Source organism: Pieris brassicae, chromosome 6, assembly GCF_905147105.1.
Source record: "Pieris brassicae chromosome 6, ilPieBrab1.1, whole genome shotgun sequence".
Classification (NCBI taxonomy): Eukaryota; Metazoa; Arthropoda; class Insecta; order Lepidoptera; family Pieridae; genus Pieris; species Pieris brassicae.
Genome location: NC_059670.1, coordinates 16,285,933 through 16,312,299, shown reverse-complemented (window position 1 = coordinate 16,312,299; position 26,367 = coordinate 16,285,933). Strand labels below are relative to the sequence as shown.

The 26,367-nt window shown below is 33.2% G+C and overlaps 2 protein-coding genes across 2 annotated transcripts; one reads left to right on the top strand and one right to left on the bottom strand.

Moving 5' to 3' along the window:
- The first annotated feature begins 1,183 nt into the window (after positions 1-1,183).
- On the top strand, positions 1,184-3,804 carry LOC123710934 (esterase FE4-like). Its single transcript, XM_045663271.1, has 3 exons — positions 1,184-1,435; positions 1,694-2,934; positions 3,578-3,804. The coding sequence occupies exons 1-3, from the start codon at positions 1,244-1,246 to the stop codon at positions 3,762-3,764; spliced, it is 1,620 nt and encodes a 539-aa protein (XP_045519227.1). The 5' UTR covers positions 1,184-1,243; the 3' UTR covers positions 3,765-3,804.
- A 57-nt stretch (positions 3,805-3,861) lies between these two features.
- LOC123711209 (heparan-alpha-glucosaminide N-acetyltransferase) lies at positions 3,862-26,058 on the bottom strand. Its single transcript, XM_045663687.1, has 10 exons — positions 25,798-26,058; positions 20,573-20,703; positions 19,153-19,268; positions 12,980-13,136; positions 11,824-12,028; positions 7,503-7,670; positions 7,076-7,197; positions 6,616-6,785; positions 5,569-5,755; positions 3,862-5,101 (listed from the first exon to the last, which is right to left on the bottom strand). The coding sequence occupies exons 1-10, from the start codon at positions 25,987-25,989 to the stop codon at positions 4,807-4,809; spliced, it is 1,743 nt and encodes a 580-aa protein (XP_045519643.1). The 5' UTR covers positions 25,990-26,058; the 3' UTR covers positions 3,862-4,806.
- Between the last annotated feature and the right edge of the window lie 309 nt (positions 26,059-26,367).

Genomic DNA, 26,367 nt, shown 5'->3' with positions numbered 1-26,367 from the left:
CATCATCAGTACGGATGTTGAAGGTATTCGCACTTGAATGCGAACGTCAGTTTCGGAATCGCTGTTAACAGTTACGGAGTAAGGGTTCCAATATTGGCTGTCCATAAATTTAAAGACAGGAGTTTGTGACTCGTTTCTGCAGTTTCAAACACAATTGTTCTGCCATAGGTTTTCAAGTTTGAATTGCTTGTCATCGTCCATGCCCTCATTATTATAAGATATCCTTGTTCTAGTTCTAGTATCACTAAACGCTGCACTGGCTAGTGTTTAGCGGTACTAGAATACTCATTATAAGAGCAAACATGGCTTCTACGAATTCGTATTGTTCGTTCAAACCAAAACATATAATATATTTAACTAGTACTACATTATTAACTATAAAAACAAACAAACTTTATAATTGAATTCTAGTATGTGCTATACGTATTTTACTTTTTAAATATCTTATCAATGACAAGGTTGCTATCTGTCACAGGATCAGAATTTCGTACAATTTATGATAGCCTCGTGTTAATCATGACATTCTAAGTGGTTCTGAGTGTTACTTATCAAATTAGACCATTAAAGTATGGATTATGTAATCAAAGGACACGGCTAAACATCTATCGAGTGCAAGGCAGAATACTTTCCTTACACTTATGAAATAGTATTTAAGTGTCTTATACTTAAATATTACGCCCGGATTTTATATACACTCGTAATTTACATTTTTTAGTTGAAAGGTCGTTGTAAAAATTTGACTATTGATACAACATATTCTTAAACGAGGTTATGAGCTCGATGGTGTACATAACGAGATTTTTCTTTCTATTTTTGTAATCACTACCCTCAATGACGAAGAAAAACATCGTAAACTTAGACTAGTCTAAGACTAACTGACTGACTCTAAAAGTCATACAGTATGCCACGGCATCTTCCGAATAAAGTGACGCATGAGAGGTTATATCACTGATGTATATAGGAAGTGCAAGTATACAAGAGAGAAGAGAAATATATTTTGAGTAATAAAGGGAGAGATAACTTGATGTAATGGGTTCAAATATAAAAAAAAATATTTATATATAATTAATGTGAAATATGACAATCACTTCGACGTTTCGAGTTTAAATTCGATAAGGGAGATGAATTTTTTTTATCAATTCATCATAAATTTATCTCGTAAAATTTCTTGAATTCATTTTGAAGGTGACTTCCAAAGTTATTCCTTCTTGTTTAAGTTTGTTTTTTTAATATTAATGGCATTATGATCATGGCCATTTTAGATGTAGTTTTTGTTTTTAGTTTAGTAAACTCTGTGTATGGCGCTCAAATACGAGTTGATCCTTTAGTTTTAATAGACCAAGGGCTGGTTAGTGGTCTTAAATCTTCAGATGGAAGTTATTCAAAGTTTCTTGGAATACCTTATGGTCAAGTGGATTTAAACAATCCCTTTGGAGTGAGTATCTTGAAATTGTTATATAACATATATGAGATAATAAGCGCGCCAGTTGCCACTTAGTATATTACATACCAACTAGTGACGACATTTTAAATGCAGGTTTTCTACTCATTCTTAGAAAGAGATTTTTGAGTCTAAATTTTATTGTGACTTATAGTGATTAATATACTTACATGGTCCTGCGTTATCCAAAACTTTCAAATAGCATTAGTGAATCGTCATCCAGTAGTGAATTAAAACATTTTCACTTTACAGGAAGCACACCCTCATCCGGGTTTTGACAGCGAAGTATATAAGGCATATACTGGAACAAAATTATGTCCACAAAGTATTAAGTCTTCAGCAACTTTGCGAGCTGCAGATGGTGCAGAGGAGACATTGGACTGTCTGCGATTAAATGTCTACGTACCAACTATAGCCAGTTCGCAAAATCCCTTACCTGTTTTAATTTGGATACACGGAGGCATCTACGCCGAAGGTAGCGCGGGCAATTATGGCCCTGAAAATCTAGTAAAGCAAGGAATCGTCGTAGTAACTATCAACTATCGGTTAGGACCTTACGGCTTCATGTGCCTTAATGTACCAAGTGTCCCTGGCAACACAGGTTTGAAAGACCAATATTTAGCACTTCGTTGGGTCAGGAATCACATTCGTGCGTTTGGAGGAAACCCGTATAACGTTACAATAGGTGGGCAAAGTGCAGGTGCAGGATCAATATTACACCACTTATATTCCAAAAAGGATAAGTTGTATTCCAAAGTTATAGTACAAAGTGGCACTCCTCAGAAACCCGTTTCATTTACGGAAGCTGATGAAGAAGCCGCTATTAAAATATCCTCTCATTTAGGCTTCAACACAACTGATACAGTGAAAGCTTTAGAATTCTTAACGAAGTCTTCGCATGTGTTGGTTGCCAGAGCCGCTGCAGATTTGAATTTAAAATTAAGACCGTGTAAAGAGAAATATTTTGATGGAGTTGAAAATTTCATTGATACAAATCCATTTTCCTTATCGAATGCAAAGAAGGTTAAAAATACACCAATCTTAATCGGACAAACCAGTAAAGAACATTATGGTTCGCAAGCTAAAAATGCAGATGATTACTACAAGACTGATCCTTTCCTTGATACTTTAAAGAATAACTTTATTATGGATGATGATATGATATCGAAAGCGGCACAAACTGTTAGGCACTTTTATATTGGAGACAAAGCAATATCCCGGAACATAGCTTCCGAACTAGAAACCTTTACTACTGATTTCTTATATAATCATCCGATCGAAAGAACTCTAGTCAATTTATTAAATGAAAAAGCAAGTCCCGTATATGAATATGAGTTCAGATACCTTGCAAATCAAGATACAGAGGGTGCACCTCATTGTGAGGAACTGAAATATCTATTCCAATATTACGATGTCGTAGTTGAACAAAACGATGAAAATCAGCTTGTTATCAGCCGTGTTACAAAGCTCTGGGCAAATTTCATCAAATATGGGTAAGCTAAATTATACATAGAAATACATACTTTTTTTAAGTAGCTAAAATTAGTAAAGTCTGCGCAACTGTGTACGGTCTTTTGTAGCTTTTTTATCCAGGCCCGCAATAAGCTCGACTGTAGGCATCATGCATACGAACTTTCTAAGAAATTATTTTCTTACAAATTGGGATTACTTTCACGTGTAGACTGTTGTTGATCATGACTAAAAAGTAGGAGTCCTGGATTATCTATACGTTTTTCTTCTTTCCATTTAATGACAACTCTCCATCACGCTATAAAAGGCACAGTTATATAGAGTTTACACTGTACTTACGTAGATATACTTGCCTTGGGTCGATTCGGTGAAGTCAGTGTTTGACTCCCAGAGTTTACTTATTGTAGCCTCAGTATAGTAATTTGTCGTTTCATAGTGTTCGGTGTTTCTATATTTTATATAAGGATTTATTAATAGTTGAATTGAGATTGAGATTTTATTTGCATAAAATATGACGCAGTTTGCAACATTTTCAAGACACCCAAGAGATGCAAGGTGTATATAGAAATATTTAATTAATATACAAAATAAGAGAACATGTTGAAACAACAAGTTTCAGTAGAAGTTACTTTTCGCCGTAATTAGTGTTTTTTTCTCCATTTTCAGAAATCCAACACCAACAGTTGATGAGTTATTGCCAATTAAATGGACTCCTGTCTCAGAAGTTACAAGACCTTATATGATAATAGATTCAGAACTCAAAATTGAAAATAGAGTTAATAAGGAGAGAATGGCATTCTGGGATCTATTTTATGAAGCTTTCGGACAATATAATAAATATCTCAAAATATAAAGCTTACTTGTAATTTACTTTAATTAAACATATTTATTAATAACAAGGCTATTATTAAAACATTTTATATTAAAAAAAAATGAAACGTAGAAAAAAATCACTTAAAACAAAATTTATTTCCATTTTACAATAGTTTAATATAAAACTTATGTAAACATCCAATTCAGACTAGACTCTTATACATAATAAAACTTTCAGTCTTAATTATAAATCCATTATATATAATTTCATATACAACGGCAGACTAATGTAAAACTTTAATACTTTTGAAAATTTCATTAGTGTTTTTAAGGGTTTTTAATTCAGAAACGTCATCATGCATGCTGCATATACCTATGAGAAAACCCACCTAAAATGTTTACATATTTCTAGGCACATTTCAGCACCACATCTAACATTTAAATTAATTCTATGTTATTTTCGCATTTAATTTAAGGTATGACCAAACGGTCACCTTAATCGCATGTAAAAGTAAAATCGTTTTTCGACATTTCTGCGTCAATATAATTGGCAAAGGGAAACTTCCACGCAAGACCCAGGGTCGAGAATTAGCGATAAGTATGACTCCCGTTTTTCAGAAACGTATTGGATAATTTCGGTTAGACGGCCGTGAGTCAGACATAATGCTAGATCTCAACTCTAAGGGTTAGATCTAAATCTAAAAGTAGTAGCAAAATAAATTTCATATTGAATTATACATATACATTCCCAATCTTGTTTTTGAGCAATGACAAAAATGTCAAACTTGTCCAACTGGCCAAACTGCTATACAAATCTATTACGTTTAATCATCAATAGTTATATTGGGAGTTACAGAGTACCGACGCAGTATTTACAGAATAATGAAGCAGGCTAAACCACACTTCAATACGATTCTCATACGTTTTTAAAATTCCTGTTTATTCATAAAACTAAATCAGTCTAAAGGCTCGGTTTTAACTAAACTCGTGTCTCTTTTCATCACAGCGTAAACACAATTAAGCAGAAAGAGACTACAAATACATTAGACTGAATGTTTATGAATAACAGAAAACTAATTACACTACAGAGTAATAAAAACCTTTTTTTTCGCCATCATATGAGCAATGATGACCCATAACGCTGTTCCCCAAACGGCTTCCACCAATCGAATCGTATGTGTCCTCATAACGGGGATTCTCCAATGGAAAGGGAAGAGATGGGCACAGATAGAATGGCCCACGTATAGGGCAATGGCATTGAGGCCCGGGGCCCTGAATGGCCCTCCGGCCCAGAGGCGCCACGCGTCGGTAAACGTGTAGCAGATACTTAGTAATGCTAGGGATACTGCTGATGTGGCTAGAACGAATGATATCGACCTGAAAAAGAAAATTAAATTATTGAAAGTAAACCAAATAAAATAATTGTATACCCCAGTTTCAGTAGGTTTTGATATTTTTTATAAAATAATTAGCAAAATATTTATTAATTGACTACTAATTAAATCCATACGCATAATAGAACTTTACATTGTATTATTATAATATAGTTCCACAACATCACGCGGTCGCCAAGTGTATAAAAAATAACATTATATACAATAAAAATACAATTGTAACCTTCTGTGCACTAACTTGTATAAAAAAATAAAATTTAAATTGACGGGATTTATTTCATACTATTTTACTTACATATTTCAAAGTTACAATGAACCTAAATGTGTGCCTGGCAATCTATGCCTGGCAAATGAATTTTAAACATGAAAATAAATTATTGTTCATAATAATTATAAAATGCAACGTTTCACAGATACATCTGATAATTATATACAATCATTTTTACATACCACAAGTTCTTATTAATAGGCACAACTCCGTAATCCCTAGAAAAGCCGGCAAGTAGAGCTGCTGCAAGGGCGAAGACCAAGGCCCAAGCCAACCATCGAGACACGCGCGCCTTGTGCGATCTTTGAAGTAACACTGTGGCACCTGCTTGCACACCCAGCAGAGCTTGGATTGCAGATGTCAGGCATCCTAATAACAGGATAGGAATTATTAAATTAAAATATTTTCAAAATCTTCAATTCGATATATATCTTATATTTCCAGAAGATTATAAAACCCATTTCAGATTTTTTATTAGTGATTATAGAACTATGACTAAAATCCTATGTCCAAGTAAGGCAGAGGGCATCCAGCGAAGAAAATTAGCCTGATCGGTCCCGGACAGCTCTCTTAATTTCATTCCATGTCATCCCAGCTTCCTCGCCTCTGCAATGATGCTTCATTTACGGGTCTGTTTTGGGCCACGTTTCCTTTTGCCTTTAGGATGCCAGTCCAGGGCTCGCTTGGCCATATGATTTGGATGGCCCACCAATTTCCATTATCGGTGTTTTATAAACCTTGCAATTGGCACCTCATTGCATAGCTCTCATATCTTTCTCTCAATAGTAAGAGATTCTCATGGGCCAGAATATTTCAAGAATAGAATCTATGCAAATTGTCATTTTTAATTAAGTTAAAAATTATGGCGATAATATTTCATAATTTAAGATAGAGGGCTCCTCCAAATCCCTCCTTTTCTGTGCTACTCTCTGCCATGTATGAGCTGCGGTTTACTTAATCTGGTCTTACCTTCTTCATAAGTCCCAAGAGCGAACGCCTATATCTAGTTTCAAAAGCTGTCAAACCATTTTTTCTGTACGTTACCATTATTGACAGCGCTCAAAACAGGATTGTGGCTAGAGATACGAAATAGAATATAGGCATCTATTTTTTTAAATTAAGGTTTTTTAGAGTAAAATATACAGCCTTGTCTCGTACTAGTAATGATGATGAAGACAGAATTTTTCAAATTGAGGTTGTGATTAAAAACAATAATTTATTTGGCGTACCTAAGATTCCCTCAGGGTCAGTAACAATTCCTCCATAGACTCTTCTTGCGTCACTGTGTTGGTAGAGATGGGAATCTCCCAGCAAGAGACGATCGATGTATCCAGAAGCGCCACCACTGCACTCTGGAGCCACCCAATCATCGTGTTTGCCACCAGGTCCCAGATATCCTCTGGAAACCCAATTAAATTAAAACAAATATATCAAAAATCATCCCGAAATTTTATATATGTGCATTACTTGCCAACGGCTGTAGCGAATATTTATTTGTTAGAATCAGGACACGAATCAAATTCAAATCTTATATTATGAAATGCCAGTGATATCATTGTTATCTTACAGTGGTTGCAAGAGATCGCTTCAGAGATAAGGCTGCCCGTTGACATTCTAAATATTCTCATTGAACTGATTTTGTTTTGCAATGAAGTGTCAAATTATATTTATTAAATAAATTACACTTACGCTGGACAGTCAGGGTCATGAACAATGAAGGTAATAGCACTGTGTAGAGCAATTAGTATTCCAGCTAAGATCCAGCACCACACACACGACAGCACGTCTTTTAACGCCTGACCACAAGCTCCCTGAAATTATTTGTCCTTAAAAATAGTGATGATCGCTATTCATATTTATATTCTATGTTTGCGAAAATGATTTTCTTATTGGTTATTGTTTAAACAATGCAAATTGACTTAAGGTAAAGAAAACTCAAAACCACCTTGATGCCTGCATCACAGTTAACAAAAATTAGAGCAGAATGAAGCAGACAAGAGAATTGATGAAATCTTTATAATGATTTCTGTTTCCTCAAGATTCTTCCTGATAATTTCTGATAAATCAAATCCGTCATCGAAAGATTCTGTTTTTCGTAGTAATCAAAAAATCTTACCCGTGGTGGTGTGTAGTATTTAGGGGCAGTAAGGGCATAGAAGCCTGCTGAGATCAAATAGGCAACGGCCAGTCGTTGAAGCACTCCAAATATCCTCAGCTGACTCAACATGTTTGATCCATATATTGTATTCAACGATATGCCTAAGAGGAACATCATGATGGAACGCTGGAAATTAATTTATAGTATTAACCTTATATAATATTGTGAGTAAAGAGAAGGAGGTATGTGCATTCTTCATTTTCTTAAAGTAAATATCAAAAAGCGAACTAATATAACCCGGAAATAATCTAATGGCGGCCTTACATGCCATTGGCATGCTTTCTTAAACTTTTTTGAATTATGAGTAAGTATCAAGTCCTATACCAACGACGCATGGGGTGGACATATATGTGTTTGGCGATTTGACACACGATACTTTTTGAGCAATGAAATGTTTTAATACAAGAATTAATTACGTTAAAAACATCCATTCGTGCACTGCCGGATTCGAACGGACGACACACTCTAGGCTACCCCTCCTCAGCAAAACTAGCCCCGAGCCACAGATCAAATAATAAAGATATCATAGTGTCAAAGACAATCTCCATATCTTGGCATATCATGCATGAATGGTACCGTTACATAAAATTAACTTGCCTAGAAACTAAACCAGGGCACTATCCTTTCTGTGGGTCAAGCCAATTACTAGGTATAATACCTATTAGAATGCTAGTACGTTTAACTCCTACTGTAAAGATGTAAGAAAGACATATTGATTCTATGCCGAATAAAAAAATTATGGCCAGTGTCGAATGATAGATTCTTTGCTCATCCCTACGTTTAGAATTTAGTAGGTATTAAAGGATTCGACTTGTTTCTTTTTCGAAAAAAATTAAAACCATATTCATTAACTAATAAAACTTTTTTATTTACACTAAATTTTTGTATTACGCAATTATACGATACTTTTTTGAGAGATTTATTTAATTTTATATATTTTTTAAGTGATGCTTCTTTATCGGCGTTGAAAAAAAAATTTCCGTCACATTTTTCGGTTACGCGCCATCTTTTTCTTGTCCCTACCACGGTTGATTCGAAGAGATTCGAAGCCATAAATAACAAAATATTAATTAAATAATATTAGGCCCTTACATATGAAATTGGCGTATTTCGTACTGGCCACTTTAATCACGATGTTCTCCTCTTTGGTAAGGAATTCCAAATTCAAATTTGTACAGCTATTTACTCATGTATTTGTGCTTCGATGACCGTCATTCATTTGTTTTTTTTTTCTGTTTGCGTCACTCATTTTACAAAATGGAAAACTTAAAGTATCGCATTGTTTACGAGTACGAGTTCCGCCGTGGCATTAGTGCTGCGGAAACGACTCGAAGGGTGAATGATGTGTATGGCGGTCATGTTGCAAAAGAAAACACAGTTTGTTTTGGTTCCAACGTTTTCGTTCTGGAAATTTCGACCTGCAGAACAAGCCTCGGGGATGGCCTGAGACCCAAGTTGATAATGAAGTATTGAAGGCTATTGTGGAAGCGGATCCATCGCAAACCACGTCCGAGTTAGCTGCGGTGTTAGTGATAAAACTGTTTTAATTCACTTGAAGCAAATTGGGAAGACTGAAAGCTTGAAAGGTGGGTACCTCACGAATTGGCAAACGCGCGTCGACTTCTGCGTTACATAACTGAACCGGCACAATAATGAAGGTATTTTAAACCGAATCATTACCTGTGATGAAAAATGGATTCTTGACGATAATCGGAAACGCTCAGCGCAATGGTTGTATCCTGGCCAGCCAGCCAAATCCTGCCCCAAGCGAAAATTAAATTAAATCCAAATCGCCTTCACAGATTTTATTTTTGATTTTTTTTTGATTCCCGTCCGACTGGTTTTTTTAGTAAAGGGATCAATGAACTACCTATGAGATGGCAAAAGTGCATAGAAAACAATGGTTCATACTTTGATTAATTCAATATATTATATTTAAAACATTCGACTTTTTGTTCCTCCCATAAAAAACGCCAATTTCATATGTAAGGACCTAATATTAATCTTAGTAATAAGGTAAAATGAAATAATTGTATTATTTGTATTTATGTCTATGATAATTTTGTTAAACTTTATCTAATTGAAATTAATTTAACCAATGTCTGTAAAGTTGCATATATTAGATAATTTTTCGAGAAATAAGGACATAAAGAAGTTTCACTTCTTACGTGTGCACACTAGTACACGCACACACTTTTTATTTTTTTTAGTTATTATATACATTTTCCTATTCTTCCAAGTAAACATTTCTATGATGTCTTTTATCTCACAATCTTCAAGTTAATGTGATTGTTAACAATCAGTTCGCGGTAGTCGGAACCTAATCAAAGGAACGGACTAGAGAGCGTGCACGCGTGAATAGAATCCGCAATAATAGAGAAAAAACATTTCTTTTTATCTTACACATACAGACGGAAATAAGTGATGTAATGAATGAAAGTATCGGACCGTCTAACATAATTATAAAACTTAGTTCCAAGACAAACTGTTGAGTCTAAATATATTTTTATCGCGACAGCAATAATAAGCCTGAGAATTATTGCAGTATCTATTTTATGATAATTTGTTAATATATTAGGCAACTGCCTGTCACGCCACCGACGTTTTCTATCTAAATCAAATGCGCACATAGAAATTAAGTCCATTGGTGCTCAGCTGGACATCGATCCTGCGACCACAGGGATGAGAGTCGCATGCTGAAGCCACTAGGCGAACCTTAGAGGATGAAACCCAGTTGAATAAACGCATAAAAAGTACACAAGTAGTACCGTGACATTTAACTACGATCATATCAATAATTTTACTGATTTTGAAGATTTTTTTGTGTTGTTTTTAGCTAAAAAATGTCAGTTATGGATCTATCATGAGCACGTTCTCTCCAAGGTCTCCGATCACCGAGCGACCACGTCTTGTTTATGGGACAGGCAAACGAGCAGTCAAAGGGGAACTTTCAGGGAATGGTACGGTCTTTTCTTAAAGTCCTAAGTCGTATCCGTTTGGAAATACTGTCAGTTAGTTCCACAAAGAAATGAGGCACGTCAGAAAGTGTCTTAGAAAGCGCCGTGTTGAGGAACGCTAGATGAAAAGGTTGGAATTTCCCATTCTGCCTCGACGTTCGTTAATGGTAGTCTTGATTGAGACATAATATTCCACAGCGAAGCGCATTAAAAAAAAGGCTAAAACTGCTATATCTTTATGGATACATTTGTCTTGTTTAAGTAAACTAGGGCTCTCGGCCAGAATCGTATCGAGCACAATAGCAATTGTACAGTTACACAACAATACCCCAAAGGTTAAACAGCTCATCCCGTATTATCGCAAATAAACGACCCGGACCGGTTTGAGGCCCGTCAGTTATATAATTTATATCGAAGTTATAAAAAAGTTTTCGTTTGTTTCTGTTTATCTAATAGATTATAGGTAATATTAATTGACTATACAATTATAATTATCTCTATTACAATAACGTTTTTTTTTCTCTATTTCAACTATTTAGCGTGTTTAAAGCACATTAAAGAAACTTTCACATATACTATGTTATTTAAAACCTATAATACTCGTAGTTTTTGTTAAATATCTTCAATGTTGCGTTGCTTTTAATGAAATTAAAAGAACGAGTGTTACTAATATAGTATTTTTAAATACAAATCTGCCCTCTCTAGAATCAAGTTCATGTTAATTCAATTCAAGATGTGAAATTCTCGTCTATATTCATTAAAAAAATATATACACGTGCACTGATTAAAATTAAGATTAAAATTGTATCTGTAAGTGACAGTAATAAAATCGGAACGAAAATGTATTCTATGTTATTCAGAATACCATAGAATACAGACCTAGAATTCTAAATACAGTTCTAATTTAGACGAAAAGGTCTTGGAAAGAAAAATCATTTTAATTTTCGCACGTAATATTACTACATGAACACGTCAACTGGTGTAATAAATATCGTATTTATATCATAGTCAATTGCGCATGAAAATTCGTTACGCTAGAGGAAATTTCAATTAATAAGTTTCTACATTATTTTAATGTAGCTTTCCTTTGATTAAGCCTTTTTTATTACGAAGAAATTGAAATATTTGGTACTTGACTTCTTCAATACGAAACTTACGCTATTTAATCATTAAGTAATTAGTTATTATATTATATTATACAGATAGAACATTTTGTTTCTACTAGCTAAAAGCTACTAGTTTTTATAAAATCTTTGAATCAGTTGTAGACGTGTCATCCCATTTTCCATGCTGCAATTCCTCAAAACTGCGAAGATACGTACCCTAAATATGTGAATCAAAATTTTCCATCGCGGGATGCCTTTAGCGAAGGCACTCTTAACGGAGAGTGGCACACACACTCCCATGATCCAGAGGAACGCAGGGAAGACCAGGTCACCAGCGGCCAGACCGTTCCAAGTGGCATGTTCCAGCCACCAATATCCACCAGCGCCGTCATTCACGAAAATCATGAATATTATTGCTATTCTAAAAAAGAAGCAGAAAATTGCTTTTGTATGCATATTATAACAAATAAAAAGCAAAAATACTTTCAAATAAGATTAAGCTAACATATTTGTTAAGCTAAATAACTTATTAAATATTTTCTCTAACTACGTTATATATTTTATTTGTTTTGTGTAGGTTTAAATAATGTTAGAATACTAGTTAAATCGTTTATGATAGTTATTTTTTTAGTACAACTTAACGCAAATAAAATTCTAACCTAAATTCAATGATGAATAATAAAATCCTAAACAACATGGAACATGCAAGATACTCATGGTTCTATAATCTATGCTTCTTAAAACTAGTTACTAATTGCAGCGATCTAGCAAATACATATGAAGTAACCAGTTCTGGAACGTCTATTCCGTGGGAACACAAAAAGAAAAACATTCACGACCAATGATATGCTTATAGACGTTTTTATCCTTTGTTTATACGATAAGTGTCATTGAATCTTATTGTTGATTAAAAAGTTTAGTTGTTTTAAGTTTGTTCTCGGAAAATATGCCTTACACTATACTGACAATAAATGTTCATCAAACATTACTGAAAACGTCATTTTAAGAAACCTAATTAGACAGATTGTACGCACAAATTGGGGGAGGGGTAAAATGTGAATGGCCAGGGTAGGTGTAACAGTGCAGTGTGTTTTTTTCTTATATATGTTCATATTATATATATTCACATAGTCGCCACTTATACGCCAATGCGATCCCGGCGAAAGCAAAGGTCGGTTGTATATGGGCCGACAAACTCGTACTTGCTTAAACACGACCTCTTCTATTATTTGTTCAATACATATAATAGAAGATGCACAAAATATTATGCCTACCATAAATACTTAAAGGGCCTGCAGTCGAATAAATGCATTTAAACCCTATTGGTTCAGATTCGCAGGTGTGGTCAAATAAACAACTGTATAGTACTCACCCTCTAAATGTGTCTAAAGCTCGTAACCGTTGTTGAATAGCAAGCTCTTTATCTCCATATCGCAATTTGGCAGACCGTCTCACCCTCGACATGATAAGCTTCAGTATTCCATATACCACCCATATTCCCAGAAGCAGTCCCAGCATCAACAACAAGGCTAAAAAACAATAAACAATAACTATTGTATTGCCAAACTATAATTATCATTCATTGGGTTAGAATAAAGTGTAAGATTTTGAGTTCTCAGCGCTTAGTACGACTTCCGTATGTCAAATTCAATAAAACCCTGATATACGACTTCTCTCTAGAAGTTGTTTTCAGAAAAAAATGTCTTAAAATCCGTAATTTTTATGGCAAACTACATTTTATATATGGTTTAATAAAAGACACTTTATATTCCACTAATAATTATAATTTTTTAAAATAACGTTTCATTTCTTGGAATTTTTTGCTTTCATACTGCTACTTTATCTTTCAGTTAGCCACTCAGAGAGGAATTTGATAAGTGAAGTGAAAAGAATTGTATCTATTTATCACGATATTTATCTCGATTAAGAATTTTTTACTGCATTTCGATAGCGTATTTCATACCTCGTAACATTTTATTGATGATTTAAACAATGAATTTATTTTTAATTTGTGTGTTTAGTTTAATAATTTATACACAGTGTAATGTTAGAATTGATCCCTTAGTGCTTATCGATCAAGGTCTCGTGAGAGGCTTGATTTCTAGCGACGGAAGCTATTCGAGTTTTCTAGGAATTCCTTATGCGCAAGTAGACATAAGCAATCCTTTCGGGGTAAGTTGTTTTGTACACGATTGCATGTAACTTTCACAATTATTAATAGATATATTTTTTATTCTTTAGGACGCTTTGGCTCATCCAGGTTTTGATGATGAAGTATTTAATGCCCACGATGGAACAAAACAATGTCCACAAAGTATAATGACATCAGAGCGAGCTCGATGCAGCCCTCAATCGAACACATCCGGCGAAGAAACGTTAGATTGCTTGCGATTAAATATCTACGTCCCAACTAATGCCAGTTCGCAGAATCCTTTGGCTGTACTAGTTTGGATACACGGAGGTATCTATGATGTAGGAAGTGCCGGGAACTACGGCCCTGAGAATTTGGTGGAACAGGGAATTATCGTCGTCACGATAAATTATCGCTTGGGCCCGTATGGGTTTATGTGCCTTGACGTTCCAAGTATTGCTGGTAACCAGGGTCTCAAAGATCAATATTTAGCTCTACGTTGGATAAGAAATCATATACGTGCGTTTGGAGGAAATCCATATAATGTAACAATTGGCGGGCAAAGCGCGGGCGGAGCCTCCGTTTTATTACATTTGTATTCAAAGAAGGAAAAGTTGTACAACAAAGTAATAGCTCAAAGTGGTGTCCCGCAAAACCTACTATCTTTTGTTGAAGTAGACATTAATTCTGCGATTAAATTGGCTTCACATTTGGGTTACAATGCTACGGATACAGAAAAAGCTTTAGGTTTTCTCTCAAACGCATCTCACGAATCTGTGTCTAGGGCGGCTGCAAATATGGAATTAAAATTTAGACCATGTAAAGAAAGATCTTTTAGTGGTATAGAAAGCTTTATTGACACAGACCCATATACATTTTCCAATAAAGAGAAAGTAAAAGACACGCCTATTTTAATTGGACAAACCAGTAAGGAGCATTTAGGCTCGCAAGCTAACAATGGAGACGATAATTACAATACAGATCCATTTTATGATAACATACGAGAGTATTTTAAGTTAAACGAAGAAGACTTATTAGAAGCGGCACAAACAGTGCGTCATTTTTACATTGGTGACCTACCTGTATCTAGTGATGTAATTTCTCAACTAGAATCTTTCACTTCAGATTTCATTTATAATCATCCAGTGGATAGAGCTATAAACGATTTATTAAAAGAGATGGCGTACCCGGTGTATGAGTACGAGTTTCGGTATGTCGGAAATAAAGACATAGAAGGCGCACCACATTGCGAAGAATTGAAATACCTATTTCAGTTTTATGATGAAATAGTTGAGCCAAATGAACAAAATCAGCTAATGATAAAACGGATCACAAAGTTGTGGTCTAACTTTGTAAAATATGGGTATGTATTTAAACTTATTTAATGAAAATTACAGTATTGACTTACATATAGTAATATCGCAAAATTTTCAGGAATCCGACACCTGATGATGATCAATTATTTCCGGTTAAATGGACTCCAGTGTCAAAAGAATCCAGACCATATATGATAATAGATTCAGAACTCAAGATTGAACACAGAGTCAACAAGGAAAGAATGGCGTTTTGGAATCTGTTTTATAAAGCTTATGGACAATATAATAAATTCTCAATACGATGTAATTTTAAATAAAATGTATTTGTAAATATATCTTATATACAGGAACGGGAATAAATTTTCTCTGACGAATACTGTCAACAATATATCTCCTTCCACTGCGTAAGTGTTGAGCGAGAAATAGTTTTTGCCTCTAAGAAAGAGTTTTTAAAATAATTTACTTCGCCGTCCACCGACAACGAGGTCAACTAGGCGGTGCGGGAAGCGAGAAATGAACGACTACTCCGTTCATTTTCTGCCTAGTTCTCGTTCTATCCAGCGAAGTTATGCGTCCTTTTACGAGCGGGGAGCTGAGCACCAGTATTGGGCAGCCCTTCGTAACTTCAAGACGTTTTTGTGAATTTCACTATGTCAGATTCTTCTAGTGAAGATGATTATATTAATATGGTAAATTAAATCTTACTATTGTATCAATATAAAAGAATCATATCAGGCGCAAATCAAGATTTTCATCATCATTTCAAAATCATCGTTACGTGTACAGCGGAGTCCGTAATGTGTCCGTTCTGCTCGCATCTAAAAAAAACGTTTTGAAATGCCGAATTAAAACTACATCCACTAACGTAAATTCAGGGGGCAAAATCTGAATTAGTTAATTCAACTTCACTTAGTATTTTCTGCAAAATAAACAATGTTTTAAATCCAGCTCGCTGTGGAGCGGAAAATGTTAATCAAAACGTTGAACTCGAGGCATGATGAGTACAATAAGATCTTGGTCCGCCTACACTACGCTCTCGCTAATACTATCTTCTATTGTTTACAATGACTGGCAAATTGAACAATAAAATTTAGAACCAGCTGGAACCTGTAAGTTAGTGTGAGGTTATTGTAGGTTTAAAAAAATAATTGTCTACAAAACTAAATTTTAGACACAAAAGACCAGATATTAAAAAGTTGAAATGCTGAAAAGTTCGCAGGCTAACATAGAATTTGATTGATTATTCAATAAAGTTCAGGAGTTATACAGCGATTATAGTAGTCATACAATTTTTCGATACCATTTTTATAGTGCGATTTGTCTTTAACCTCAAAATATGTTTCAGTTTCCGTAATTTCCTGTTCATCACCGCAAAATTTCTGTTCAGTTCATACTTGAGGTCTGAGAACATTAAAAAATATTTGGGTGCCATATGTGGAGAATACTGTCATCTTAAATGTGAACGTTGCCATCGTTTTCATTTATTTGTGACACGGTGCATTATCCTGTTACATACTACTGTTTTACTTTTTTTACTAAATTTTAAAGCTGGCCTATTGCAGTGTACTCTCATTTAAGTGAATGTTATTGAGAAATAAATATCTTAAACCGTAGATAAGAAGACACATATTATAACATATTAGAAACTGCACATTGAATACCCAAACTAAGACACAGAAGACAATCAATAATAAACAATCGGTTTTGTAAACCACAACTTTCTCTCAATACGTGCCGTGTTCCGCTGCCTTTTCCCATTTTCTTAATTTTCTCTGTCCCTTAGTGCGTGACTAGATATATACTTATTTAGTGTCTTATTTTATAAATAAGGTTATTTCCACGATTTGAATAGGTTTGGGCCTACAATGCCTAGCTACGTGCTTGCAATAGATCTAAGCGGGCGGGAACCCCAGAAAAAGCAATTAATGTCAATTAAAGTCTACACATGCTATTTATATGAAGTATTAGTATATAAACAGCAATTATATAATTGACAACACATATCGTATTGTCTGTTGACTGTTGAAATGATATATTGAAAAATATTGTTTTATAGCATATAAAAAAAAACTATTTTATACGCTAATATTATAATAAATAATTATACATTTAATTTTAACGCATTATAAAAAAGGCGCGGGAAGGCTAAACTCACAAGTGTGTCAACTTTATAACTATTATTTGCATACTGGAAATATATTGCATAAATTCAACTTGTGTCCAAACGTCTCTGATCTTGAACCAAATTCATGTATATTTATGTAATATCAATAAGGATATTAATAATATTGGTCGTAGAATGAAAACATAACAATCTCATAGGATCAGCAATTTCATACACATATTATGTGATTATTTTTATTATTGTTATAAAACACGAAATAATTATACATTTCACTTCACGTGAAATCGAGTTGCATTCAACCAAAAGGTGATTTTGAACATTTTAATTGTTTAGGTGGAACAATGAATATTATTGTAAGGTCCTAATAACGCATTCCATTCGTAGTATACGCTATGAATAAAGATCATCCTAATATTAGCACAGAATTTAACACATTCACAAAGAATGATAAAACTAAATATTTAGTACTATAAAAACAATGGGCAAGGCAAGCCTTGTGAAGATAGCACGGAATTTCAGTGAGAGTTATGCTAGGTTACATAAAAAAAAAATATTGATTATAAAGGGGCTAATATCAAGATAAACCTCTTCAGATACTAAATCATGACAAGGACGATCTATCTGTGTCATGGCATCACAAAAGGAAAATGGCAAGAATTTTATTGTTATTTAAATCGCATCTGCATTTAAAAAAGGTTCTTAAAGTGATAAATTTTATTATTAATCTCAACTTCACAAGGTCACTTTCGTGGTTATAAAATGGTTGGTATTGAAGATATATTACACAATTTTCAAAATTAATTTTTTTTACCTCTCCCATAAACCAAAATATATCATTGTGACTTCCGATTTCCGTGGAATCGGTTCTACAATCAACCAAATAATTCATAATAATAATAAAAAATGTTAATTTTAACACAAGTGGGTCAAGTCAGAGTCATAACTTCATTTTACTAATATTATAACAGTTTTGTACTAATAATAACGTTCAGAGTCAAAACTTGGCTGAAAAAAATGTATTGAATTTTAAATACGGTAGCCACAATTGGCGCTAATATTGCACTCAAATATTACTACTTCTACTCTAAAACTCCTAGTTACTTAAAACAAAACTTTATGTTCCTCTCTAGCGGTAATTTTGATTTGCGTTCCTTAGATAATCTAATTCTGGAAACCCCTATTCATAAAACTGATTTCTATCACTCCTCCTTCACTGTGCAAAGTATCCTACTTTGGAATTCCTTACCAGTTGATATGAGACGAGCTGTCTCTAAACTTATTTAAAAATCTTATTTTTGATACTTTTTCTTCTGCCTCGTAATTAGCTACTATTTATATTTATTAATTGTGAGTCAATTAACCTTTGGCAGAGCTTTTACATGTCTGTTTACACAAATTATTATTTATATTTTTTCTTTGGATTTCATTTTATTTAATTTTAGTTATAGTTGCATGTTATTTCGTTTTTTTTGTTAATTAATTATGCACTTCTTGTACTTTACCCTCTGTAGGTGTTTCTTTTTTTTTACTCTCCTATATTAGGGTTGCCTGGAAGAAATCGCTTGTTGGCGATAAGGCCGCCTGTTGCCTAATAACTTATGTAACCTACTTACTTTTTGTTTTTTGTTTGTATAATTATGTATATTATGGTAACAACAAAAGTATAAATAAATAAATAATATAAAACTGTTAGTATAGTTTTCCAATTAATTATTTAGTCCACCTTAAAAAGAGCTAGTAACGCTGATAGATAACACCATGAAAGGGCCAACGTGTATGTGCCCAAAAGTCGACTACCAACAAGTCTCGTAAGCTCAACACCTGTTTATAGACAACGTATTATCAATGAAACCGGCGCCGAGCGTATGACCGCTTTATGCATCTATTATTAGTTTTCTTTATAGGTGTAATGACAAACAATTCATTGTTCATCCAGACTCACAAAATAATCCAAAGTAAAATAAATTACTTACGCATATAAATGTCAACTGGTTCTTTTGTGGTTCGCATATCACATCCACCACCGGTTACATTCAGGGCATATACACCAAATTCACCCAAATTCGGTCTCAGCTGACATAACAATCCCCTGTTAAAAACAAATAGTATTTTTAATACCGTAATTATATAAGTTTATAGTTATGCTGTTTGGATTATGCTTCTTGATTTTAAGTGTTTTTCCTTGCGTCTATGTAATATATACGTTGTAATATAATTGATGTGTATGAGTGCAATGTTTGTAACGTTATTTTTTCTTGTATTTTTAAGCATATTCTAAAATGAACTTTTTAATACAAAAGAAAATAATCTCAAATGTTGCAATCGTTTCTAGTTAATGCTGTGCAGTTTGATTGTCTAACCTTTTTTTGATACATTTATCGAATACATATTGAAATATTCATTGTCCATGCAGTCTATAAAACAAAAGATTTTTTCGAACCAGTTGTTCTTGAGATAATCACCTTTAATCAAACAAACTTTTCAGGATTATAATGTAAATATAAAATTACAAAAGTTAGCAATATTTAACTTTCAAATCGAAGTTTTCAGTTAAAACACACGATTAAAGTAGAAATACTGGTACTACGCTCACGCTGACAAATATTATATCTGTCTGAGTCTAGATTCTAGATAGATCTATTTTCAAAATTGCAATCGTAATTTCTGCGAGTTGTTGATCGAGAGATATTTTAATTAGTTACAACTTAGTGTTTTAATTATTTGGTGGAAAGTTAAAATTGCCAAATAATACAATTTTATATAAAATAGCTTTCATATTTTTTAATATTTCAATAATAAAAAAAATATTCTTCGTCAATTTTTTTCCTCGTTTAATATATCACTTAACTAGTGACGAAATGCAAAAGAAATTGCAATTTAATGAGTCAAAGTAAGTGGCGGCTCATTTGTAAGCACTAAACGATTTTTATTACATAACTTGGCTCGTGTGCAACTGATTTCACCAAATGAAGAATTTAACTAAACCGCGAAATGAATTTTAAAAACACGTTTCTGTTACAGCGCTTATTAAAGGTAATTTAATTTAAAACTAACGTTTTATGCACAATCTTTCCAAGATTCGATAGCCAGCTAAACGATTTTAGTTACAGATTGGTAGGCGAAGCCTAAAATCTAAATAATAATATAAAGTATAAAATGAAAGAAACAAAATATTTCTAATTAGTTTGTATCTAATTGTTATACAAATATTTGTCGTTACTAAATAAGTTAAAGGAAACTTAGTAGGTTTAAAAGTCATGCTTCCATTTGCTTGAACCTAAAAAAATTAGGTTCTTCAGCATTTGTCTACATAAATAGACTATAAAGTATCTAAATCTTTTTAAGGTTCCAAAAAAACTTATTTCAATATTAATTTTTAAATAAATAACTTACGTAGTATTCCTTAGACTTATGTACTGTTCTGTGGTGTCTGTATAGACGCGCCATGTTGATCGCCTGGCTGTATCTACAACCCACCAGCTATCGAAGCCTGCTGATAATGTCTTTTGAAGCTCGAACGGACACTGAAATACATGTGTTTATTGAATATTTATAGTTTTTTCTTGTTATTCATTTGTAATATTTATTTTTGTTAATTATATGCATTATATTAGTGCACGCTGTCCGCACCCATTATCGTGGCCACTCATTAGTTAAAATTTGTATATCTAGTTTCATCCTCTTCCTTTGGTTTTTGATTATATGGCTTTTAATAAATAAATAAATGTATTTTTAAATACTTAAGGTAATACGTACGGTGTTATAATTTATATTCTATTTATAATTTTGGTTACAGATACCGGCAAACTTCTTGAGCATAAAACAAGGGACTGGGGGAAAGTTTGGGCATCGTACACAGCGTGGGAGACAAACGTCAACTGATTTACCAATCACGCCATCAACACGCCACTCTTAAATTGGGATACCTAAAAATAGCTTCTGCGTAGGAAAGGACATTTGTTCAAGATGTTTGCCGGTATCTAGACGTACTACGTATTTTCATACATTGTTGATACATACTGTTCGATTATTTATTTATTCGGTTTTATATCCAACAATTTAAGAAATATTCAACGGGTACGGAAAATAGTATTAGCTCCTATTTTGTAAAGTTTGAGTATGATAGAACCACTTGTGCAAAAGCAAATGAAACTGAATTGAATAACAAATATTTAAGCTTGTTTTGAACAATATCACGAATCTTGATACTTCAGTTCAAATATTGCTGACGAATTACGTGATTTAGTATCGAGAAAGGTGCGTAATTACATAACCGGGTGGATTCTCGAAATGGAGAGGAATTCTCGAGAAACAAGTTACAGGACAAAGTTCTTGCAACAAAAAGTATATGAAGCAAATTTTTTGCTGGTTACGCGCAGGAATTGACTGCCGATACAAAAATACTGAGTCCCTATAAAAACTGTTTAAGCGAAATGTGAAGGTTATAACGCCAGTCCTGATTGATTTATACACATTTATTGAATATCAGTAAATAAATCAATTACTTAACGAAATAAAGAAACTTTAAAAAAAAATACAATAACAAGGATTCGTACAGTAACCCCCACACTAGGAATCCTGTGTGTTAGAATGCCTCATGAGGCATTGAGAGTGTTCACGGGCTTGCGAGTGCGTTACCGGCCTTTTAAATATTGGTTCGCTCTTTTCTCGAAGGGCCCTTAATTGAATTAGTTCAGAAATACTGTAGTGGGCAGCTGTCTTAAAAAACCGTGCATCTTCTCCCTGTCTCTGCATTAGATGAATAATATAAACGTAGCAAGCAATTTCTCTACGCTCGCGTGATCAAAATATTTGACACACATTCCTATTACTTTTAATTATATCTTGCAACCGCAATGTTATTAGAGCAGACAACAAACATACACTATGATATATTATAAATATCGCAGTTATATATTAATCCAATAAATTGAATATTATGCAATGATATTAGTTTATTAGTAGGTAAGAAGTTCCTATTTATGAAATCTTCATTACACATCATATTTCAATTCAATTCAATTCAAAATCATTTATTCATATAGGTAACACAATGTACACTTATGAACGTCAAAAACAGAAATGTATATAAAATGCTTCTAGTTTTACACTTACTGCCAGTTCTCAAATTAAGGGCAGAACTGGCAATAAACTCTCCGCCACTCTTTTTAATCGCCAAGTTTTTGTTTTACACAACGTTTGCAACCATTACATAATGCAAATCTTAAGTAATTAATAATAACAAAATAAATGAAAAACAAAGATTTGTCCTCTTTCAGCAGTACACATTCAAACATTGGTTCCTAATATTCGTGATATTGCCAAAATGGAAAAAAATAACGACAAACAAGTGTTTGTAAAATATAATGTCAAAACCTTTTTATTTACTTCCAATTAATTTTAATTGAAACCTTTAAAGCGTGTTATAATCCCGGGGAAATATCCAGGACACGTCATCGCAATTACAGTGCATTGCCCTATAACAAAGCGCATTTTCCAATGTCCATCAAGAATTTTGCACTCATTATATCTGAGTTTTTGATTTATGCTTGCCGTTTAATTAATGATGCAAGCTTGACTCGATAATGATATCTTATAAGAATTTTAGTTAAAAAAAAAAAATATTTTTACGAAATAACCCGTTTATGTACGGTACGTGTAGTAATTTCCCAATATCTTTAGAGATTAATTAGTGTCGCTACGATACAAAATAAGTATTTTTTTATTTACATAATTGATTAAATTTCACAGATATTTATTGATTTAACTATAAGGTACGAAATCCTTTTATATTTTAATGAAACATAAATAAAAATATCAAAAATTCAAAAACCAATATTTGCCTAAAAATTTTAAAAGTTACTTCACAAACACCACCTAACTAGAATCAATTCCAATGTGCTATCATGAAATCGACTACAAAGGCGCCGGGATTACGAGTGGAAAGCAACCCCAGAGCGACCAATAATTTAAGCGATTGTAAATAGCCAAGTATGACTTAAGATATACTTGAACGATCCATGTTAGTCGAAGGTCAATTTGAGAAATCATGCATATAAAGTAACGGAAGTTGGTTGTTAAATAAGAATTTGCCAATGAAGCAAGCGTAACGTAATACGATGTAATTCAGAAAAAAAATCGCTTAATCATATTGTTCATTCTTTTACGTGAAAATTGCTTTTTTTTATATATTGATTGTGCACAAAGACATAATTTAACATTACGATCTAGCATAATCTAAAACTAATAAGTAATTTGAAACTTAATTTACTAGTAAGAAAGTGTACATTAACACTACTTAATAATACAGACTAAGGCAAATACACGATGTTTTTGTGTACTATTTTTCCACTTACCACTGTTTAGCACGTAAGACTAATGTGCACTCAATTATAATGACTTAAAACATCCATAAGTTTTGTTATTTCGTTTTTCATGTATAAATATTGGAATTAATGATCAATTTTTATTTTTATTTAATTGTTTTTATCAATGTATATAACCTACCGGGGATTTATCGTTAATACAGTTTGAATTCGATACAACGTATTTCTTAATATCTAGGATACGATTACAAAACAAGTGTAATACGTATCTAACAGATTCTTCGACCAACCACCTAAGATTTGGAACTATTATATTAATCCCAAAATGTTTTTTATTCTTTGACATTTATACTGTAAATAAATCAATTAAAGTCGTGTGCGTACGATTATACCCTTATAATATTTGTATTATCCCATGATTCATGGTTCAATAACAACTAAACAGTGGGAATGTTTTATAATAAGCTTACAGTTTGTAAATAGGAACCCATATGTAATGAGTAATAGCAAAACATAAGGTTAAAAAGCCTAGCGTGTTAATTATAGTTAGCAATATATTATTGCAAATAGTTCAGTTTTTATATATTTACATTACTATTATAAATATTATACGATTATTTTATTATTCAACATAGAATTTAGACCAAATATGTTTTAAGATAATTTCCCTCTGAAGCTTGTATAAGCCAATGAGAAGCAATACATGAATACTTGTTTTGAAGAAGATACCGATCAATTAAAACTAATTCATGCTGAGACAGATATAACGACCCGTACTACGTACGTACGTACGACTACGTAATAACTGTTGCATAGAACAAACCTTATTATTTAAAATTTTACTTATAACATTTCTATCGTATAATATTTACGTGAAATTTTGTAAATCATTCACTACTAGAACTACCAATTTAAACTTCAAAATATCCTTCAACGTACATTTAACATTGTCATCGTAGGAAATTAAAACAGAATAATTTACAACCGTATACTAGGAAATGTCTTTGGCTTTCGATATAATCCAATTTCCGAGTTACATTAAATAGAAAGTGAATATTACAAAAAAAATACTGTTATCATAATTATCTCAGTTATCATAATTGCCTTGACAATTAGGAGAAATAGAAAAGCAAATCAATCCATATCTCCGTGTTACTAATACGAGACTACATCAAATGCCTGATGTTGGTGAAGCTTTAGGTTCGTAATTTGAATCGGATGAAAAATATATTAGCCATTGAAATTTTACTTAAAAACGATTGATGGTAGGTTAGGATAAAGAGTTGGCCGTGAACAACCCTATGTCTCGGATGAGTAGGTAAAGAATGACTCCGGTCGTGTCGGATATCCGTCCTATTCGACTATGAGAGTTATGGCATATGAAGTGCACTTGCGTCTGTGCACTTATGTACTATAATATCTGCGTAATTTTGAAAATGCCTAGCTAACGAATTTTATTAAATGTAATAACAGAACTGTGTTAAACCAATTGTATTCATAAATCATTCAAATCTATACGATTTTGTACCAGTTGAAATTGTCACTTTGAGATTCGATCTTCCCGACAGACCTCATTAGCCAAAAGAATACACTACCTGCTCTGTCTTGCTTAAATAATTCGTTCATATAATGTTATTTTTCCACTCGTAGTTAATATGTAAATGAGAAAAGAGAACTTAAATCTAAAGCTATTACACAAAAAGAAGTATTGATATTATTAATAAATGAAAGTAGGTACAAGGGACATTTGTTACGTACTATTTAATAGTAACAAAAATACACTTGGCTAGATTTATATCAAGAGCCAAAGTGACGATACCAAAGTGTTTACATCTGTTCATACGAAGGTTACAGGTTCATAAACCTATCAATAGACTATTGAAGTAGAAATAGTTTGTTTATTGTAGGACAAATAGGTACTGATAGTGTTACTAATGTTAAGTAATACAACACAGACCGATTCTGGCCTTGTGCGTGTGACCATGAAGTTTTGGTGTACATACAGGTCAAATTTGTAAACATTAATAATCCTCGCGTGTGCAATCAGGATATTTATAAGATTCATATAATTATCAAAATATGTATGCGGGTTTGGCGTGACGGAGTAACAAACTAAAATATATTAGGTTATTATTTTAACGACTATAAAGTTTAAATAAACTTTCTCTTTATGTGTTTACTGATTTGGATTATATTAACTATTTACTTGTTGTAAAATGTCCATTATCTATTCTATATAGTTCGTTTATATAAACTATCAAAAACATACTTATTTTAACATAATTTACTCACCCTAAAGCAATCATCAGACACGCTATAAACAGCAACACTCCTGTCAGTCTCCGCAACGACATACGCCTGGTCCATCATCAGGGCACTGATATTAAGACCCTGGTGCTCCTCAACCCCAGGGTCCTCCATCCAGGAGCGCACCACATCCTTGTACCACTGCCAAGTGTCATTCGCGACCGTTGAGTCATTCATTTTTATTACGCGTATAACATTATCAAGCGTCTAAGCCGTGAGAGTTGCGAACTGGAACTGCCGGTGCGACCGGTGTCCACGCGTTTTGTGAGGCTTTCTAAGAAAAAAGAACTGCAAATGATCGCTTGCGTTGTTTTCTCGCTAGGAAAAATTTCGAAATCAATTTTGGATTTGTTTAACGGATTTTTATTCTACGTTAAACAATCGAGTAACTAACTATTACAATAATATTTATTCTGTATAACATTTTTACAAAAAATATTTATATAATTAACTTTTCATTTCTGTGTACTTGACTTTAAGTCCTATGCCCCCAAGTGGGGCAGAGGGCATCCAGCGTAGATCGGGCTGATCGGTCTTGGGCAGTACTCTACGTCA

What these genes read in the sequence shown, in the direction of transcription:
- LOC123710934 (XM_045663271.1), top strand. Translation starts at nt 1,244, where the DNA reads ATGATCATGGCCATTTTAGATGTAGTTTTTGTTTTTAGTTTAGTAAAC. An exon ending in ATTTAAACAATCCCTTTGGA is followed by an intron (nt 1,436 to 1,693) that starts GTGAGTATCTTG and finishes TTCACTTTACAG; the next exon opens with GAAGCACACCCTCATCCGGG. An exon ending in GCAAATTTCATCAAATATGG is followed by an intron (nt 2,935 to 3,577) that starts GTAAGCTAAATT and finishes CTCCATTTTCAG; the next exon opens with AAATCCAACACCAACAGTTG.
- LOC123711209 (XM_045663687.1), bottom strand. Translation starts at nt 25,989, where the DNA reads ATGAATGACTCAACGGTCGCGAATGACACTTGGCAGTGGTACAAGGAT. An exon ending in ATAAGTCTAAGGAATACTAC is followed by an intron (nt 19,269 to 20,572) that starts GTAAGTTATTTA and finishes TGTTTTTAACAG; the next exon opens with GGGATTGTTATGTCAGCTGA. An exon ending in CCTATTAATAAGAACTTGTG is followed by an intron (nt 5,102 to 5,568) that starts GTATGTAAAAAT and finishes TTTCTTTTTCAG; the next exon opens with GTCGATATCATTCGTTCTAG.